The 21,646-nt window shown below is 41.3% G+C and overlaps 1 protein-coding gene across 1 annotated transcript; it reads right to left on the bottom strand.

Annotated features, from left to right (window-relative positions):
- Positions 1 to 181: 181 nt before the first annotated feature.
- chp2 (calcineurin-like EF-hand protein 2) lies at positions 182 to 14,772 on the bottom strand. Its single transcript, XM_056375098.1, has 7 exons — positions 14,577 to 14,772; positions 12,358 to 12,430; positions 10,778 to 10,858; positions 10,328 to 10,449; positions 10,171 to 10,232; positions 8,804 to 8,926; positions 182 to 2,273 (listed from the first exon to the last, which is right to left on the bottom strand). The coding sequence occupies exons 1-7, from the start codon at positions 14,641 to 14,643 to the stop codon at positions 2,220 to 2,222; spliced, it is 582 nt and encodes a 193-aa protein (XP_056231073.1). The 5' UTR covers positions 14,644 to 14,772; the 3' UTR covers positions 182 to 2,219.
- Positions 14,773 to 21,646: the final 6,874 nt, after the last annotated feature.

Genomic DNA, 21,646 nt, shown 5'->3' with positions numbered 1-21,646 from the left:
TTCCAACATGGTTTTTTTTCGAGAATATCCCACTCTTTTTTTCTGAACATCTGTACCAAATCTCACAAAATTTAAAACGCTTAATCGTTGCAGTTGAATACATGGTAATTGTTGAGTTCAGATCCATATATAACCAAACAGGACTCGCGCATTCGTTTGATGAAGTATGCAGGACTACAGATAAAGTTCAACACGTCTAATTTATTAAAAGTATAGTCAAGCATATAAGTTTGAGATTGCTTACAGAGCTCTGGACCACCCTGCTCTCGTCTCGCCTGTCTAAGCAGCATGCAGTACTTTCTTGTTTCAGACATTCATTCTTATACACACATTCTCTGTGTAACAGGGTCACTCCGCCTCTTCTCTCCTCACACCACTCTGACCTGAACCTGTTATCTAAACATGTCATACTTGTACTTTCTTGTCAGTCCCTGTACATCATTCTGCAATCTCAAACGGCAATCAGGGTCACAATGTTCAATGTTCACATGTCATCAATGTTCATAAACAATCATAATCATCAGTTTAAGGCTGATTTGCTTTTTTAATCATACAATGCATACAGTAGTAAACATAGCATATCCCTTCATACCATAGGTGCTGAATTCATCCATCAACTGACCTGGAATCGATAATTAAATTAATTTAAGTTGCAGCTTGTATTTTCAGTTTCAGATTCCTTCATTTCGAAAAGGAAAATATCCATTTTACTGCTTGCTGTCATGCTGCCTAGTTAAATGTGTTTCAAACTGCATACTGTAATTTGATGTCAGAGCAACTAATATGCAGGTTCCCATATGCAATTGTAATACATGTTCATATATTGAATTTCCATATATGACATACATGTACATTTAAAATAAAAGCACATAACGTATGTAAAAATGATATATGAAACCTATTAGAAATTGGAATACTTTCATGTATTGACATAAATGTCATACATGTACATAAATGTCATACATATACGTTCATGAATGTATGCTTATATGGTATATATTCAGCTTGTCGTTGGTCTGCAGAGGTGAAAATGGAATTCAAACATTCAGTCATGAGACTTCATGACACACTGGAGACGGAATCATGTTCAACCATGAAGATTTAGAGAAGGAAACTGCTTATAGATAAAGTAAAAAAAAAAAAACTCACATTGATACAGACTAAGCTCTTTATTCAATAGTAGAACTTAGCACAAAAAAGTTGAATCACAACAAAAAGTTATGACAGTCATGCATATAGTTAACTATAGTGTCTGTAGGTGAAAGTCATTAGTTCACACAGTCATACATTTTGGGCTGCACATGGACAGTCTGCATGACCCCTCACAGATATGGTGGATGAAGAATTTTAAGTTACACAGATAATTGTATTCTTGTGGATGTGCATCATACACACCTTGATGTCCAATCTGCAAGACAAGATTAACTCATGTGATTGGCCATATTGCAGAATCCGTATTCATCTACTGTGCTTGGGTTGCACTACTCTGATGTCCATCTTAATTGTTTGCACTTGCATTTGCACTTGTAGTTAGTTTCAGGAGAACAGGGTCCATGAGGTCCACCAATGAGCTTCACCTGAAGGGCAAATCACGTAGGAGGTTCATCCAGTTATCCAGTTCCAGTTCCCACTGTGCAGGCGTCACAGCCAACCAGCTAACAACTGTGGCTACATAGTATATAGATGATATGGTGATGATAATCAAATCAAAAATCTGATCTTTTTTGTTGAAAAAGCAAATTGTTGTTACTAATGTTACTTTACTACTTCATTTTTGTTTTCTCATCACAGTTTAACCCTTGTTTATAAGTTTTGTACTTTTGTTCAACAGAATTTATTGTTTATTGATCTGTTTATATGTTGTATGTAAAGGTTTCTGCCTACCCTTAAAGAAATGATTACCAGGTCTCTGTGGTGATAGGTGAGAAATTGTTCCTGCTCCATCCACCTCATCCATTAGTTTCCTTCATCTGAACTCCTCATCCTCCATTTCCATTGAGGTAAAAGCCCTGTAGGGACGTGTTACTGCTGCCAATGGTCTGAACCAATGGAAGCAGCATATTAACTTATTCAGTAACCATGCTAAAGAATAGCATCTGTTTAATTCCATCTGATCAACTTCTCTCTGTTGGTTCCTCTTCATGTCTCCAGCTGAATTTTCATCTCATCTTCTTTTCAGTGTAAACAGGAAAATCCCAAAGTCTTAGCAGGTTTCGTCTTTATTTCAGGAAGCGAATACTCATCTTGTGATCGATGTTCACTTTCTCCAGAGACTGAAAACAAAAGAAAAATAATAATTAATAAAATAAAAAAACAATAATTCCATCATGTTACATTCTTTTCCAACCATATATGTAGACAGCTAGTGTGTTTCTCATATAATAACTTCTTTTTCATAGTATTTTTTATATTTCTTCTGTTTAATATTATTTATTATACAGGTAAATGGTGATCTGTTTTGGCATTACTGCCTGATGCACTTCCTCTGGTGTCCTTGGGTCGGCTGGCTGCAACGTTTCACCCCTTTAAACCTGGAATGCTCCTGGTGGCAGGGCAGTGGCAGGGACATCTCCCTGCCACCCCCTGCAGCCAATCCCTGTGCTAGGTGTTACTCCAACTCTTGTCCTTTCTCCTCAGCCCGAGCCAAAAGCAGCACTTCTCAGCTTCTTCAGCCAGGACTTTCAGGGCCTTCCGCTGGTTTTCTCCTGTTACTCCCATGTCTCTCATGAGGCGGACAGCTGATGTTCCGATAAAGCCACGGCATCCTACCTCTATTGGGTAGGCTCTCCAACCAGCCTCCTTGCACTCAGTGGTGAGTAGGGAGTACTTTAGCCTCTTCCTCTCTGAGGCAGCCTCCAGACCCTCCTCCCATGGGACCATTAGTTCGATGAGGAGCACAGTCTTGGTGTCACTGGACCACACCACTATGTCAGGGCTGAGGCTTGTGGTGGTGATCTCTCTGGGGAACTGAAGCTTCATGCCAAGATCAACTATCATGCTGCAGTCCTGGGTGGCAAGAACTGACCTTGGGTGTTGCCCCCACCTTCTCCGACAAACTGGATGTGATGGTCTGCGGGTGGGGGATGACCTCTGCTCATTGCCAGCCTGCGTCTCTCCAGCACCTCGGCCAATTTGGTCAGGACCTGGTCATGTTGTCACCTGTAGCGTCCTTGGGAGAGCGCAGTCTAGCAGCCTAATAGGATGTGGTGGAGGCTTGCTTTTGGGCTGTTGCAGAGGGAGCAGCACTCTTCCTGGCCAAACCACAAAAACAAGTTCAGAGGGCAGGGGAGTGTGTCATAAGCTGCTCTGATGAGGAAACTGAGCCTTGACTGTGGGATCTTCAACAGGTCCACCATGCTGATGTTTCTGCCAACAACGCCTTCCCACCTTGTCCAGCTGCCCTGACGTCCCTGTGCTATGGTTCTCCATCCTCGTCACCTCAGACACCACCAGTTCCTTCATCTCTCTCCTGTTGGCTTTGGACCAGAACTGCGGGGTTTCTCCCCACCCAAGACCAGCCCTTCCCATCTGGACTCTGCCTGTGATCTCTTTGTGCTAAAGCCTGCTGATCGCCAGGTCAACCACAGCATGGTGCGGCCAGTACAGATCTGGACATCTGCAGTTCTCACTGCCTGGTCCGTGGAGTCCCTCATCTCCATCACTAGCCTGGACTTCTGCTGCTTGTAGCCCATGCTTATTGATTGCAGCAGCAGCTGTAGGGTGTTCTTTCCAAAAAAAACAGAATCTGAGAGACATTACGGCAAGCCCAGCCACTTCTGGATGAAAGAATTGGCTTTTCCATCCATTCTGCTGACCATGGATAAAGGGATCTCACGCAGTTTTATTGACCACGTTATCCTCTGGTAGACAGTGGTGTGGTAACACCACACCTTGTATTTTCCTGGAAGCTGGCTTCGGTCAATCCCTGCCCAGCCATCAGATAGCTGTTTCAGGACACTTTTCCCTGCATGCTTATCCGAGAGCTCAGCTGTGTAATGTCTCCTGAGGCTTTTGATGGGCTGTTCAGCCAGGGGATTTTCTCGCCACCTACGACAAAGACGGTCCTGTCATTCCTGATAACTTTCCTAAGTGAGAGGCTTCGGGACTTGGCCGACTTGATCTTCATCATTGCCAACGACATCAGCTCATCCATCCTTTTTAGCAGCCTAGCTGTACATGGCGCTGTTGGTAGGAGACTGGTGACGTCATCCATGAAGCTTTCTCAGTGGGGGCAGTTTCTGACCTCATGGCAATCTGGCTCCTCCTACTATCTGTCTTGCTCCAATGAGTATTACCTCAAAGGCTTTCACAAAGAGGATGGGGGATATTGAGCATTCCATGGCGATGCCTAACCGCAGATGCTTCCATCTGGTTGTGAACTCCTGGAGGGTGAAGCTCATTTGCAGGTCCTTGAAGTAATTTGAGGTCAGGCTCCACATGTTGTCAGCTATGAGGAAGAACTCAGTGGCATAGTTGATAAGCTGGTGTGGCACAGATCCATATGCATTTGCGAGGTCAAGCCAGATGAGGTGCAGTTCCCTCTTGTCACGCTTCACCTGCTGTATCTGCTCCCAGATCCCTAATGAGTGTTCCACACACCCTGGGAAGCCAGGGATCCCCGCCTTCTCGCAGCTGGTGTCCACATAGCCATTCTCTGTAAGGTAGCTGGTCATCCTTCCTGCAAGGATGGAGAAGAAGATCTTTCCTTTGACGTTGAGCAAGACGATACTTATGAATTGGCTGAGCTCCCTGGAGTCCTTTTCCTTGGGGATAAATACCGCCTCAGCTCTGTGCCACTCCACTGGGATGCATTGCTTTTTCCAGGCAGCTTGCATCTGTGTCCACAGCCACTTTAATAGTGCTGGTCAGTTCTTGTAGAGCATGTGGGGTGTCCCGTTGGGAACTGGGACTGCTGATGCTCTTGCCTTTCTCACAACCTCTCTGACTTCACTGAGCCTGGGGAGGAAGGTGTTAAACTGGGACACAGGTGGGGCTGGATGAGGCACGTACCGTGGTGACCCTAAAGGCTCATTCCTTGCTGGATCACTGTACTGCTTCTTGATGTGCACTTCCAGTTCCTCTCTGGAGATCCTAGCCTCCCATTCTTTGCTTCCTCTGAAGCTGAAGGGGTTCTTGAAGAAGTTGGCATACTTGAAGGGGTTCTTGAAGAAGTTGGCCCGTTCCTTCTCTGTCCTCTTCCTGCACTTACAAATGTGCTCAGCCCTCTGCAAGCTAGCTAGCCTGTGCTTGCACTCCTCCCACAGCACTTTAAGGCATTCTCTCTTACTTGGTGTTGCCTTCCTCCATCTCTTTCAAAGTTGACAACGCTGATGTACCAGCTGCTTGCTCTCTCTTTCTCATCTCCCTTTTCTCATCTGTGCGGTGGATTTCTTGGTGGGATTTACACTGAACCTGGCTTTGCATTCCTGGTAGACAATGTCTCCAAGCAAGTAAAGCCTTGCCTACTGTAGCGTACATACGTGGCCTGGCATCAGTCACAAGCCCTTAAGGAAGTTCATTATAAGGACATGCAGAGTTACGGACCCACACTTTGCAACTCTTCCCACCATCAAACTATCAAATTGATAGGCAACAGAGACAAAGGACCCCTCTTCCACAAACAGACCATGCTTTTAGCATGTCCGAACGACACAGAACCAGACCAAAGGTCAAAGGGTCAGCTCCAGAGGATTAACCAATGGACACCAGACAACTGGAGAATATAGGCAAAATCTCCAGTTTGTAACAATAAGACTTTGTCTAATGATATTTGATTGTTTCTTATATAGGACAAGTTACAACAAAAGGACTGATTAAAACTAAGGTGTGAATCCTGGCCTGTCTGTGCCATGCATGAACACACACACCAACCTCCCTTCCTCTGTCCATTTCTAGATAAGAGTCATAAACTACAACCCACATTCCCATCCTGGGTAGTGACCAGCAGAACTCTCTTCACAGACACAGATCTAAGGAAGAATGTAAAATTAAATATCTAACTGTTCTCTAACTCATGAGATGTTCCTATGCAATAGTTTAATCCCAAACTTCTATGCCATAGAATGTTTGAAATGTAACATGTAGATTTTAAGACAATGTCCTTCATGTGACCATACTGTCAGCATCCTTCACACGAGGTAACACACACTACATGACATCCAGAATGTCCATATTATTATTATTACAGTCAAAGAACTGCTGTGTAATCCACATTTATAAACTATTAGCTTTGGGAAATGTTTATATTGTTGTTTAACCAATTAACCACTTGTATCATGATTAATTCCAGGTTTGAAGGATGTAATATGAAATCAACAACTTATTACTCCTCTCTGCCATTATTAGTGCAAGTAGTTTTATATGTTTTTTCACTTCATGTTTTGTGGTCATGGTGGAAGACGGATGTGCAAGTTTATAAGTAAACTCTAGAATTAAATTATTCCAAAGTTCAGTGGAAAATTACTCTCTTCTCCAAGTGGAAACACAGGAGAAGATTGGACGCCCCTGAAACATGCACCCACCCCCAAGGGAAAAAACAGTCGTGATCAATACACACAGCCCGGAAAATCAAAGTTGGAGAATCCAGAAACCAGAAGAGAAAGAAAAGTCAGAGAAACCCAGATGACAAGAAGATGCAAGAAGTTAGAAACAATCCAGAAACTAGAAGCTGAGATCTTTGCTCAAAGCTCAGACTCCCGGCTCAAAGCCTGGCTCTGTAGCCATGTAAACTCTTAGCTCTAAGCTGCTAGCCACAAACTCATGGCTCTTAGTCATTTTTGCACTTTTCACGTCTTTTATTTTTCTTTACCACAAGCTCCAAGTAATGTGATTTTTGTCTACATGCGCAATCTTTTATTGCGCATGTAGATAAGCCAAGTCAAAACCAACTGAACCAAAACAACGGAAGTGCCTCAGAGTAATTTTGTAACTTTTAATCATCATCAGGTTTTCCTTTTTGAAAATTTTGACAACTTTAGAGTCATCTGGTCAACGCCAGTCTCCTCTAAAGTTATCCAGCCAAAGGGAAGAGCATTAAAGTTTATTTCGCATCAACCCGCAAGAGACACTAGCAGATAACATCTGCACGACCGCCTGCAGAGAAGCCGAGCAGAAATCAAGAGTGCCCGAGACAGAAAGTCTCCTGGCAAACTCCACCAGAGCTGAACCGCTGGGACACCGGCAGAATCCGTCATCGTGATAACGGGACACGGCCTCCAGGAGAATCCACCTAGATCCTGCGTCTCCAGGGTTACCACGGCAACCACAGCCACCTGGGTTCCAGCCGAGGGTCTTCAGCTACAGTGCAACTCACAGTAGGCCGGTCTTAACACTCTGCTCATGACTGGGTTGATGTCGAAATATAGCAATATTTAATCATCAAACCTAAATTCGTAGATATAGTATCATTAGCTGTATAGCCATAGTGTATAGCCATAACATATTCTCTCCCACCATTGCCAACTCAGCACACTGCTGATTTTCTTATCATTTTCATCTTTATGATTATTACACCTTGCATTTACTCTGTAGATAGTAGTTTAGTTAAATCAACTCCTTTATGTACACCCAGTTGTTGTCCTGTTGTATTCTTTTGACGTAGAGACTGGAGATCCATTGAATCGAGAAGTCATGGCTTCCGATATGAGATTGATAAATTTGGCAATAAAGTAATTCATTGTTGTCCTCCTAGAGGACTGGTGCCCCATTTCAACGAGAGTAAATCCTAAAATATGGCGTTAACGCTACACTCCACACCCCCTCGCAGTGACCTCTCCAAAATCTCGCTGAGGTCTGCGTCCAGTTTCTGCCATGCTGATGCCTCACTGGCTTTCAGCCACTTGATTTTGTCCCTTAGCCTTAGTGCTTTCTTCACTGAATTTCCTTGCTCTAGTCTTTCTGGACAGGTGGGTGCGTCTCCTTTGATGCTACCTGGGTCACTTTCCACTGAAGGGTTCTTCCCTCAGCAATGCAGGATCTGTTGGCACTGTGGTTTTCGACCTGGCCTTTGGTCCCTCTTGTTTTATCTGCTACTGCAGTGCAAGGTTGCTGCTGATGACTCCCTCCACACCTTGCTCTTCCCTGGTGGACTCATAGACCCCTGAACGTGGTCACCTTTTCCCTTACGCACCCACAAATATGAAAGCTCTTTTCGTTGTCTGTGTTCGTTCCTGTCGTTTCCATGTGGTCTGTCGGATTAGACCCATCTTTCCCCCGCCTCTTGGAAGGCCTGCGGGTTGTCTTCTCTTTGTAGACTTTAGACTACTAGAGACTAGTGGGTTGGGTTACCAGCCACCCACTCCTCCAGTCTTTCTGGGCACCATCCAGTCTTTCCTGGCTGTCCTCCATACAGTATATAGCATATTATATTTTGGTACAAAGCTTCACTGTCTGTTTGTGTTGATGTTAATATTGTCCATGTTCCACAAATGCACATTCACATTTAAAAGAGGCTTGTCCTGATTAAATATGAACAAAATTCTAACCACTATGTTTTCAAACTTTATAGTATTCAACCATAGATTTTTATTGTTGTAAGTTCTTGTCTTATTACAGCACTAGAATTTTCATTCTCACAATGCTTATTATTTTTCTAAATTCGAAAAGAGTTGATGAAGAAAAAATAATATACATCTACATTTATTATCAGGAGAATATCCCAAACTTTAATCAAATTCATAAAGCAGAAGTGCTTGTTTTTGTCCAGATCAATATCCTAAATTGAGTAACTGGTTTAGATTTGAAGACAAACAGTCTTTACTTTGATTAAAGAGTTTTCAGCTCTGACAGGTCGAGATTGTCTCACCTGTCTGAACTCATCGAAGGAAATGGCATTGTCTTTGTCCAGGTCAGCCTCTTGGATGGCTCGCTCTGCGATGCTCTGCAGCTGCTCCTCTGTCACTTGCAACCCCAGCATCGCCCGCAGCACCTGTCAATCACAGTTATCAACCAATCATTAATCACACAACAAATCCTCTTGCAGAGAATCTTAGTAGCTTCATTTCCTTATTTCCAAAGCTTACTTGTCATGTCCCTCAAGGGTTAATCCTGGGTTCCATAAAATTCTCTAAAATAATATCTTTTAAATTCTATACAGATGACACAGAGTTATATTTTGATGTTACTGGTACTAGTAATGTGTTTTTCTAAAGGACTGTATTGAGGATTTCAAGTGTTGGAAGTCATAACTTTCTCCAGCTTAACAACGACAAGACTGAAATAATTATATTGAATATCTTTGAGGAGACTGTCTGAAAATGTGCACCATTCTCTCTCTCTCTGTACGCTTCATCGCAATTTATTTAACCATATTTGAGTTATTTTTATAAAACACAGATCATGCAGATGGACAGTAGAAAAGCTGTGGGGGTGGTTTGAGAGGTTTCTGTAAATATTTAGTTTTTTTAAGCTGTGACCACTTTAAACTTTTTGCATCCAGGGAGAAAAACAGAAGAATCTGAATGTTTTCAGAGGACTTGTCAGTGACAGATGGGGGGGGAATTTATTTCTGCTATGAATTTAAAAAAATAAACTAGGAACTTGTACCTAGTTTGTAATGCAGGATGTGTCACAACTGTCAGGGTTGTCACGGTTTGAGGGGTAAGGCTGGATCCAAATGCAGCCAACACATGGGAGACAGTGCAGACAGATTTATTAAACTAACACAAGCACAGGGAACCACAGGGGATGACAACAGGTAACATGAACAGGTAACATGAAAAGACCGAAGACAAACCAGACTCGAACAGCTTGAGGGGAAACCATGAATGAACAGATCGAGGAAAATCCAGAAATCAACAGGCATGAACAGGCTAAGGATAACCCCCGAGACAACAAAAAGACAACAGACGAACCAACCCAGACAAAGGGGAGCACAAAGACTATATAGACAAAGGAGGCAAGGGTGATTGCACACAGGTGAAACACATTAGGGCGGGGCAGACAATCACCACACAGAAACAGGACCAAGACAGGAAGCAAAAACACTGACACACAAGGAAAACAATTACAAAACAAAACAGGAAGTGCGAAAAGTCCAAACAAAACTAACAAAAGGTGTCTGCCATAGCAAACCATGACAGGATGCAGAATGATGCAGAGGAGTAATCATAAACTCCTTTGAATCAATGTAAAGAGGATTTCAGTGGAAGAGGCCGTTTAAAACTTACAAACCTCAAGAAGCTCTGCTCTGGAAATCTTTCCATCTCTGTCTTGATCATACAACTGGAAGGCAACTGAACACACACACACACAGTTTTTAAATTATAATCTTACAGGAACAGTCATTGGTGGATCAGAGGTGAGGGGTCACAAACCAAACTGGACTGACATTTGAGTTTCCTGGTGCTGCTGTTGGCTGGGTCCTGCTGTGTCCCTCTGGTTCGGTTTGTGTCGGTGGGACGAAAATGAGCCAGAACCCGGACAAAGGAGGGAAAGTCCACTCTTTCCTGTCTGGAGACAGAGAGGAAAATAAATATTTCCTGTTTCCTGTTCAGAATAACAAACACACAGATCATAAATTGCTCTAAAGTGTACTGCTACTGCTGCTGTCATGTCCAAACCCTCATAGGATTTATTGTTCCTCCACATGAAACATTGATATACAGCACCAGTAAAAGATACAATCCAATCAAACAGGACTGTGGTGGTCTTCAGAAGTGAAACCAACAGCTACATGAATGGTTGGAAATGAAAATGATTCAAATTCATATCATAGTTAATGGTCTAAAACATGGAGAAGTTAATATAACATGTTTTAAGCATCAGCAGGCTGCTGTACCCTGGAGAGAAGAAGGCACCGATGATCCTGTCTCCAATGGGGTTCATGGCCAACTCCCGAAGAGCTCCGAAATCCTCAGGCCTGAGACACAGAGTGAGAGCTTTTAGTACACTAGTCTGCCATATCCACCACTGCAGCTAAAGTGACTGACGACAGGAAAACCTCCAGTTCACATCACTGATCTGTGGTGATGTTGTTGGTTACAGTTTACAGTGGTGAATTCTGTTGGTATATTTCATTATTCTTTTGTGTCTATAAGTGGCTAAGGTACAGTAGATTAGTAGGTTCTGTTACATGTGAACATTTTGCGATTGTACAGATATGATCAAATGCATTCTTTCATTCTTTACATTTTAATTAAAAACCAATGTAATTGTAATTTCAACTTCTTTGTAAGATATCCAACCTCCCACCTTCTCACCAAGATATCAGAATTTTAATTGTATTAGTAAATTGAATTCCTCTGCATTTCAACTACCTGAGACACCCAACCTCTCACTTTCCCATCAATATTCAAACCCTTTTGTATTTTAAATTGTGTTGGCTAGACCTCTTAACTTCACACTTCAAGGGGGTCGGTGCCAATACCTGCGAGAGACAAAAGGTAAGACGCCGACCCCACAACAGACAAAGGATGTGAAACACACAACAGGGGTGGGCCTTTCCCTCAGGTATAAATGTTCAAGTTTCCCCATGCTCGGGGTCTTTCTTCATTTTGAACCGCTCGCTCGTTGATTGACCTTTTCTTTGCAAAGAAAATAAAACATTGTCGGCCGACGGAAGTCTCTATTTCATTCTTCACCAAGAGCAGAAAATTTCCACGACACCAACAACAACAAAAATGGCACATGGCAAGAAAAGTTTATTTGTTGTGTAACAGCTGAAATTTAAGACATGCTGTATTACCTAGATATAAGAGGGGCAGCGCCATCAGTCTGAGCTTTTCTTTTCCTTTTGGTTGAGCAGTGCACCTTGATGGAAGTAGATGCCTAGCATGGAACACCTTATTCTTTAAGCCCCTCAACTCTAGAGTAATGTTTAGGGAACATGTGGCTTCTGGGGGGCTCAACTGGTAGAGCGCATAACATGAAGGCGTAGTCCTAACTGCAGCAGCGTCGGTTTGATTCCAACCCATGGCCCTTTGGTGCATATCATCCTCTCGCTATTGAAATTAAGGCAAAAAATCACTTTTTAGTGTCCATGGAAACACTTATGCTGTGTTGTATTTGCAGCTCATGTGTTGTCAAATTAATGAGGATGTTTTCCGAATTTGTGTGTGTTTTGTCTGTTTGCATGTGTTTTCTGAAGCTGCAGTTCTTTGAACTCTCAGGGCCACTGTATTTTTAGCCAGAAGAACACGACTTTTCATCTCAAGTCACCCCAAAAGGTTTTACTGGGCTTGTTCAAAATATTTAAAAAGGCAAACTCTTATTACATCTTAAAAATGTAATAATCCAACACCTTTCCCACAGTGATTAATGTTTCTTTTGCAATGTAAGTAATGTAGTTTATATACAAGCTGGTATTATCATAATAATATAGAGTATATGATTATTATTCTACTCTGTCTATCCACCAACCTGAGCTCTCCTGTCTGGTCTTTGTCCAGAAATTGAAACCTCTCATACAGACGCAGGAGGTGGGCAGCAGAGACTGGAACACAGAGAGTGATCAATTGATTACACACTGATCAATAGCTGATGTCGTCAGTAAGGCAGAACACAGCTTCAGTCAGCATCTCATTCATCCCTTCTGCTCTTCACAAACACAGTCAGAATATTATTTGTACATTTCATACTAATTCACATGGAGGTGGATCACATGGTGTTTCTTTATTCGGAGTCACATCACAGCTGCACTGTTGACTCTTTCGTGTTGTTTACACTCAGGATAAGAAACGCTGCAGCATAGTTACATTCCTCAAACACACCTGCAGCCTGACTGTGCACACAGCAAACACAGCAGAGAGCAAGCTGCACGTTCATTCAGGTCACCTTTAACTTCACACCACAGCAAAGGTTCTTCAAAACTATTTAGTTCAGGTTTGACATGAAGTGACTTTATTTTTTTTCCAAAGTTATTATTATGTTATCTTAATGTGCTGTTGTGAGCCGGACCATTCTGAAATAGTAAGAAAAAGACAAATACTACAAACAAACATGGAGATTATGGAAATTATTGTGTGACTTTAGTTGTTTCTTGAATTCTGTCTGTTGCCGCTCAGGAGCTGAGTCTGAGATCTTGGATGTCAGATTGCCTTGAATGCACCAAAAGTAAACACTAACTGCACCACAATACAGGAGTAACTGAGCTTTGACAGAGATAAAGTTAAACCAGTGAGCACAGTTTCTGTATCAGTGTGAACAGTTCAGGGTGTCGACACAAACTGAGATAAACAACAGATGAAGCAACACTGATGAGTTTAACAACACTGTGCTGTTATCAGAGAGCTCACACACACACACACACACACACACACACACACACACACACACACACACACACACACACAGCCTATATACATAAACTATATGTGTGTATTGACTGAATATACTGACTGAATCACACTTCATCAGCACTTTTTTCACGAATGAAGACCATGAACTACATTCGAAAGCACCAGAACAGGACCTGGAATTGGGATTGTTTTGACATGTTAAAATAGTCCTTTTTTCTTTTCTTTTCTTTCCTTTATTGAACAATGATGTGGGAAGTTATGGCATATATGATTAAATTTTGAGCACATTCATTTAAAAAAAACAAAAAACAAAAACATTTTTATACTATAACATTTCAACACATCTGATAAATAAACAGACACCCACTCAGAGAAAAAGCAGATAACCTATAAGGTCTTTTTAAACAAAATTAATGCTACAGACTTCATAGAAATATTATACTGACACTGTAAGAAATTAAATTACCATCAAATAAAACATCAGTTATTTAGGACCAAAACCAGATGTCAGAGAAATATTAAATATAACATTTTAGTGATCTTAGTGATTTAAGAAAATAATTTTTCATTAATAAATTTTCATTAATTTTCAAGTAGATCAGGGTAACATTTTACTTTATTTTTTACACCATTGTGCCCTTCTCTTTAGTTTTTAATAAACAATGGCCAGATGGTAGTTGTAGCTAATCACATTTTTAGTATCTGTTCATGTTATGTTGTTCTTAACAACTCATTCTATGAAACATCAAAACAGATTAGGAATCTGACACTATAAAATATAAAATGTTTCAAAATTCCATTATTTCTATAAAATATATAATTTGTATTTATTATATCTATCAGTAACATTTATCTTTCAACCTTCACTCTCAACAACGTTTTCATGAGCTTTGAACACATTTTTAATGCTTTATTACAGAATGTAGGATGTTTGTGTGCAAACATTTAATATATTAGGAGGAGAAGTAAATTTACTGTCTCTTGATATTACTAAAGGAGATTAATCGCAGCAGGAAAGCTGTGCCCTCATGTTTCACAGCTGTTACTGTCCTTCACCACATTGGCACCTACAACACTGTCAGAGTCATTCTGACTGTTTAGTCATAATGGTACTTGAGGGAACAAAAACTTTGAATATGTATTAATGTGAACAGAATGAGAAGCTTTATGAGATAAAACAACTGAGTTTGATCTTAGAGATTCAGGAATGACTCAAAGATTTTTTTTCAAAATGGTGTTATTTCAGTAATTTGAGCTAAACATTTCTTTTCATTCCTCCACAAACTGTTGCTCGTCTGAGTAGGAAAAACAAGCAACTGAAGCCAAAGAATCTCAACTCACAGCCAGTTTCCTGCATGATCTCTCGGGCATTGGGGATGTTGTCGATGCTGGAGCTGCTGGAGCCCATCCTACTGCAGAAAACACAGCGCTGACTTTTGTTTTAAGTCTCCAAGGCTTGTAGCTGCAGTCTATTGTCTCCAGTTGCCAGCAGGCTGACTGTATCTTTCTGTGTGTCCTGCAGAAGACTGTCTGCACTCTGAGTCCTACCAAAATCATGACAACGTGTTGCTCAGCCAATGACTGCTCTTGTAATAGGCAGTTACCAACCAATGGGCTTCCTAGACCTGCCCGAAACCATCTCCACTAACTCTATGACATTTTGGAAAAAATACCATGATACATTTACAGGAAAAAAACTTGAAATCATAGAAAACCTTTATCCAAAGAGGGTGTCTGTGATTACAAGGTTCACCTTGAACTTGGAAAGAGGAAACATTAATCATTTTATAAACTGATCCAACATAAGAAGAATTTCCTGTATAACTTAAAAATGTCTTCTTTGTGCATGACATACAAAAGTAAATTATGCATTTATAACATTTATTATTACATTATTATTATTATTGAAGGTGGACTGTGTATTTAACCTTGTGCTGCAGCAGCCTTCATGTAAGTGACACTCACTCAGTTCAGACTTGTGCTGTGTTGAATGTTAATGTGGCTCCAGGACTCAGAGTAATACTAACATAACACTATAGTAACTCTAAAAGTAACTCCCAAAGCATTTAACTCTAAAAATAGCTACCGATCTGAGAGAAGTTAGAGATCCACAGAACTACTGCTCACAGCTGCTGCAGGGAATCAACCTCACTGTGTCTAAATTATAAAAGTCAACTGTTAAAGGCAGGCAAGTTAATATGAATGTAATCACCTCACTAACGCACCATAATACTACAAGCAACAAACTTGCTTCCTCAGTTCATTTAAACAACACTTGTTTCCAGCAGAAAAAAAACATGAACACAACACTGACATATCAGCACCTTTTCAGCTGATCTATTATTGTATAAAACTAGAATCACCTCCTCCTGGTTGCCTGCCTCCTCCACTCAGACCTATTTCAGGTTGCATCCCTGTTTAGCCAGAGTCAATATGAACCATTTATGTGAAATTTTGTCATAATTGCTGTGAAGTCTTGAGTAATGGCTAAAAAGGGCTTTGTAAGGTTACACTGACCTTGACCTTTGACCTTTAACCACCAAAATCTAATCAATTCTTCCTTCAGTCCAAGTGAACTTTGCTGGATTTGAAGTTGTGAAGTTTTGTCCAGGCGTTACTGAGATATCGTTACCAGGAGATAATAATACCTGTGCTTGTACCTGTGAATTAAAGGGATGGTTCAAGTTTTTTGACGTGGGGTTGTGTGAGATAGTCATACATAGTCGGTACATTACCCACAGTAGAGATTATGATGAGCACAGTCCCAGTTAGGAAAGCTGACCTAGGCCTGGCAGAGTGGCAGAGCAATGTGATGCTGTGCATGAGGCCACGAGAAAAAATGTGTAGTCACTTTTAAAACAAAACAATCCAATATACCTTTATTTAGCTTCAGGTAGCTTTCAGTGGTTAACTTCCCATGAAAACAGTACTTTTCTTTGGCACTACATTTTTTTAACTGCTGAACACGTTTTTCCTTGTAGACAGCAACACATCGCTCTGCTTCTAGCTCTGTGTTTGGTCTCCACCAGCTCCTATTTAGCTGCTTCACCAGCTGCTCTCTGACTGAGTGTGTTTGCTGTTTGCTGCTCAGTAGGTAGAGGACAGAGGCTGTTTACACCTGCTGAGGCTGAAAACGACACTATGAGAGTGGAGAGCAAGTGAACCAGAATAGTAAAGCTGTGTCTGGACAGATAAACAATGAAATTTCAGCTGAGCTCCAGGCTCAGCTGAAAATTCCTTGTAGGTTCATCATTAACACAGACTCCTGAACATTGTCATTTCATCAACTAATTCTTTAAGTCTTGCCTTTCCTGTATTTCCCTGTACTTGTGATAATAAAGGTGCAGAATAATGTCCACATTGTAAACATGCAGATTGTACCTGGTGTGTTGACTCAGTGGAGCTGATAATGTATCAGCGAGGAGCGGGAAAGGCTGCTGTCACCCAATAAATGCTGTTCACGAACACCAGATGGAGCCATTTCCATAGAAATACACACAGTCCAACGTGCTCCTCTGCACTGCAGACATCCACGACCTGGACCTGCATCTCTGGGAGAACTGATCAGACCATGCTGGTCTTCACTCTGCAGGTTTAGGTTAAGGCAAAGTAGGTATTGTTTCTGGACTCTAAATATATTACATCCTCACTGTGAATGTGGATGATGCTTTCTTTTATATGGATGTAAACAGATATATGTTGTTTTTTTATGCATCTATATCTAGTCCTTTGAATCATCTAACTGCTGAATAAAAACATAATTGTAGCCTAATAATCCAAAGTAATCTTCATATACAACTGTGTTAATTTTATTGTCATATATTATATATCATCATTATAAGTACATGTATAATATTAATTGATTTATTGATGTATCAGTTGATTCATTCTAAGATGAAACTATTGAAGACCTGTATGAACAATTAATGACTGTTCTATGACACACTGGACAGAGACATGTTAACATATACAATTACATATCAGTAAAAATGTATTACTGATATATAATTGTACACATTAGCAATTATATATCAGTATCATACTTTTACAAATTTTCAGTAAATGTATGACGACACATTTGACCTGTGAGGTGCTGCTCATAGTTATTATCACCCATTATCCCTCAGAGCCTCTTTGAGCTCGTTGTCAGGTGCTTCTAAAAAAGAGCCCATAGATCGTCTGTACAGCAGGTTATTGTGACCTATAGTGACGTTTTGTTGCTAGGCAAAATCTAGTGGTGGTAGTAATGATGACAGGAGCAAAGGGAAAACTGCAGTGACATTATATAAAGAAAGACAAAGTCCACGTCAGGAGGAGGTTGTGGTGGATGGATGAATATGACACAGGAGAGCGGTGTTCGATTCCCATGTGAAAGTAGCTGTTTATGTTGTTTCTATTATCTATGACCATTAATCATTACTTTTATTGTTATTATTAAATGTCTTGTCTTACTTTTATTACTGTCTTCATAAATTACACTTTTTGTACTGTACTGCCTTGATGACACTGCTAATTTTGTTGTATGTTGTTCTGCTCTGTATGATGACAATAAACAGAATTGAACTGAATTGAAACCACAATGAGACAATCTGGTCTATGGAGGATTTTCGCTGTGCATCACCAGCTGTGCCCGCCCTTACTGTTACTGCATGGTTCCTGTCGACAAGCAACATTGACAACATGTAACTTTTTCACACTTTGAGGCTTTAAGGTCCTTGGTTTTAACAGTTGTACCGTTTACGCATTAACAATGTAATCTTCCGGTTCTCTGTCAGAGTTGATCGCTTTCATGAATCTGGGGATAGGTTGGGCCACGGGGACCCCATTGGATCGACCATTTTTAGGTTGCATTCGAAGGAGCCTTTGAAATGGGACGCAATCGGTCTTCAAATCAGCTTCTGAAGGATGTGGCCCTGAGTTGGGACACAGCTCAGTGTTCAGGTTGGAGGAGTTGATGCAGCTAGCTGCTAAAGAGCCAGATGCTTCCCTCAGGAGTGAAAAGAGAGAGAATACACTTAGAATTCTCCAGGTCCATCCAGTGGGATAATGCTGCTGCTCTGCCTTTGATGGATGTGGACGTCAGCAGCTGGTTGATAACATTAGCCATAAAACTTAACTAGGTGATAATATGTTGTGCTGCCTCTGGCTGGTCACAGTAATCACATAATGCAGCTGTAAGTTTGTTTCTCATGATGTTTTGAAGGCATATCATCAGCAGGAGAAATGTTAGAGTCATTAACAGTGATTTTGAAAATGAGACTTTTATCAGCTGTATTTTGGCATTTTATCAGCAGACATTCAGCTTCTCCCTTTGGACTTTGACCCAGTTTCATTTTCAGCACACACACACACACACACACACACACACACACACACACACACACACACGCACAGCATTCAGTTGGCAGAGAGTTTGCATTCCTCTCTCTCACATTTGACTTATCAGCTCTGTTTATCTGAATAAAGAGTTGCTGTAGAAACTCTGTTGTTTTCATTCTTCCTCATGCCCCCCCCACCCCCTATCGCTGACTGTGGTCTTTCTCAGTTGTCTTCAAAGAGGCTGAAGGATACTCTAGTCTGCTAGCCTCAGAATGATCTTCACTACAGCCCACTGTTAGGAGGAGCAGGGGAGTGTGAGATCTGCCCACCAAGTGTCTACAGGATTACAGAGGTAACCATGGTCCTAACTGAGGTCCAAGGCATCCTCAAATCTAGACCACTGGGTTTCATTTCAGCCAGTGTTAGAAAACTTAACTCTATCACACCCCAAGTTAGGGGTGCTGGAGGCAAAGCCAGATCCTAACTGAGAACATCAACTTCAGGTTCATTAAAAATTACCCACCAAGCCTCCAACCTCGAAAAATGGCACGACAAACCTCAAAGCAGACACAGTGGTAATGCTAGCTGACCCCCAACTATCCAGAGCTCTCTGGTCTGTCCCTGGCTTCCAGATGACATCACTTCCCCTTGGATACAGTTACTGTGGCCTTCCTGTTGAGCACATTTGCCACCCAAATGTGGGAGGCAGCTGTTAGAAAGGCTCACATCAGATGTGCCTTGTTGCAGAGGCCAGGCATGCAGGCAACACCAATCACTGGTGTGCTCATGGTGAATTAATGTGAGGAGAGATGAGTGTCTGATGCCTCCTCTGGGTTTGTTCTGCTCTGCTGTATGTTATTGAATTTACACTAAAGAGTTAAAGTTATCTGTCCTGACTTCCTGTGTTTTGATTGACACTCATACCTGGTCCTGTCCTTATCATTCTATCCTCCATGTCTTTTGTCTCTGTGGCTCCTGCAGTGTGAACAATAAACAGTCTGAAGGTTGGGACATGAGGTAAAAACTGTGTGTTATCACATCTAATCGATTTGGTTCAAACAAACTCTGCTCAGTTTGGTTCTTTTCCAGATAGTTTTTACTCTGACTTTACGAACGAAACAAGAGTTGTAGATGTATGAAGTTTTGGTGACGTCATCCTGCACCATCAGAGCTACAGTATCTGAATCTGGGGGATAGTTACTACGAGGACAAACGTTCAACACACTTCTATTGAAGAGACCTAAAAAGTATTCAGTGGCAATATTAGACTCTAGAGGGCCCCAGGCGAAGAAATCCATTGAAGACCATTGAAGCCCATGTTAACAGATGTCCCCTTAACGCCTCACATGCAATAGATACCAGCTACAGCACACATCATGAGGGGTTGCACCTAGGAGAGATTTTGGGGCAACATCAATGTACTGTATAGTGTCTTTATGGGAGGTTTGAGGGAGTTTATGGTTGTCATTGCAAAATTTGCAAATATGAGGTGCCATCAGTGACCCCTTTTCCCCTGGGGGGCCCCAAGTATTTGTCTGGTTTGCCTCTCCTGATGGTGCACCTCTGAAAGAATTATTCCCCTTATACAGAGTCCTCCAGGTCCTCCAGGTCCGAGTCCGAAAAAGGATCAGCCAGCGTATAAACGGGCCTGGAAACCGTCAGGGGTGCTGTCTGGGAGGATCGACGCACCCCCAAGAAAGCCATGAAGCTGGCGTAGACTGCTGGGTCCATTCTGGTCGGTTCGTTCTGTCAAGGTATTTTAAGGGGTAAGTAGGACCCAAATGCAGCCAACTCTTGGGAGAACAGTTCAGACAGGTTTATTAACAAACGTGAACATGAAATGAACAAACCCAGAACAAAACTGACAAAAAGTGTCTGCCATTACAAACCATGACAGGCATCTTCTCCACAACCTGACACTGCAGCTGCAACTCCCTCCACACTGGGGTCAAGTCTAGTGTCCTTTAAAGCAGAGGAGGTGAGGGCTGGGTCTGTGCTTGGCAGGAGTCTGGACTCACTCAGGACTGTTGTGGAGAGACGCATGCAATGTAATGTAATATTTATTATTGTTATTATTATCAACAATGAGAGAATGGACACATGAATTTCCCCTAGGGGATAAATAAAGTATCAATCTATCTATCTATCTATCTATCTATCTATCTATCTATCTATCTATCTATCTATCTATCTATCTATCTATCTATCTATCTATCTATCTATCTATCTATCTATCTATCTATCTATCTATCTATCCACACTTTAACCTGAAGCAACATGCCCCTGTTGTTCTTAATACAATTGTTAGGAACAGTTTTCAGTGTGAACAACTGAATTGTCATAAAAAGAGATTTTGGGTGAATCTGTAGTTATTTTGTTTAGTCCGGTTCACTGTAATTTATTTTGCAGATTCAGTCTTCGAGCGACCTCTGCAGGCAAAACCAGAGCTGACGTCTTCTCTTATCAACATTTTTTGATGTGTCTGCGTCTCAGCAGTTTATGGGGGAAAAAAACACACTTTGTATAATTGTGAGAATATGTGGCATGGTATATACATAAGTATAAGTATATATAGTCCATGAGTGTATGTCATCCTAATGAAAATGCACCTGTCATCTTTGATGTCCATCATTGTGTCTGGTCGTCCTGCTCTCTCTCTCTCTCTCTCTCTCTCTCTCTCTCTCTGTTTCTTAGAAATCACACCCCTTCATTTTCTCACCTGTGGTGTTTCCAGGCCTGAAAATGAAAGTGCAGGTATGTTTGCTATGTGATAAGAGGAGACAGGTGATCCGTGGGCGGGTACACAGATGACAGATTAAACAACAAGCCACATAGCACAGTATTCACAATGAGCAGCAGGAAAGAACAACAGAGAACAGAAGAGGACAGGAAAAATACAACACTTCACTTTTCTATTTTAATCTCATCATCTCATCTACTTCTACTTCAATACTTTTTATCTGTATTATCTGCAGAGATGAAGAGAAACCCAATGAAAGAGGGATTTGTTGTTTGTTGTCGTAGAAATATTTCTTTAAAAAAATGTTTATATTTGTCCTGTCATTCATTACATGTTGTTTACAACCTAGTCT

This window comes from Seriola aureovittata, chromosome 4 (assembly GCF_021018895.1).
Source record: "Seriola aureovittata isolate HTS-2021-v1 ecotype China chromosome 4, ASM2101889v1, whole genome shotgun sequence".
In the NCBI taxonomy this organism is placed as follows: Eukaryota; Metazoa; Chordata; class Actinopteri; order Carangiformes; family Carangidae; genus Seriola; species Seriola aureovittata.
This window is presented reverse-complemented; position numbering and strand designations above follow the sequence as displayed.

Coding starts and splice junctions, on each gene's coding strand:
- chp2 (XM_056375098.1), bottom strand. CDS start 14,643: ATGGGCTCCAGCAGCTCCAGCATCGACAACATCCCCAATGCCCGAGAG. Junction 12,431..14,576: donor GATCATGCAGGAAACTGGCT/GTGAGTTGAGAT, acceptor TCTGTGTTCCAG/TCTCTGCTGCCCACCTCCTG. Junction 10,859..12,357: donor GACCAGACAGGAGAGCTCAG/GTTGGTGGATAG, acceptor TCTGTGTCTCAG/GCCTGAGGATTTCGGAGCTC.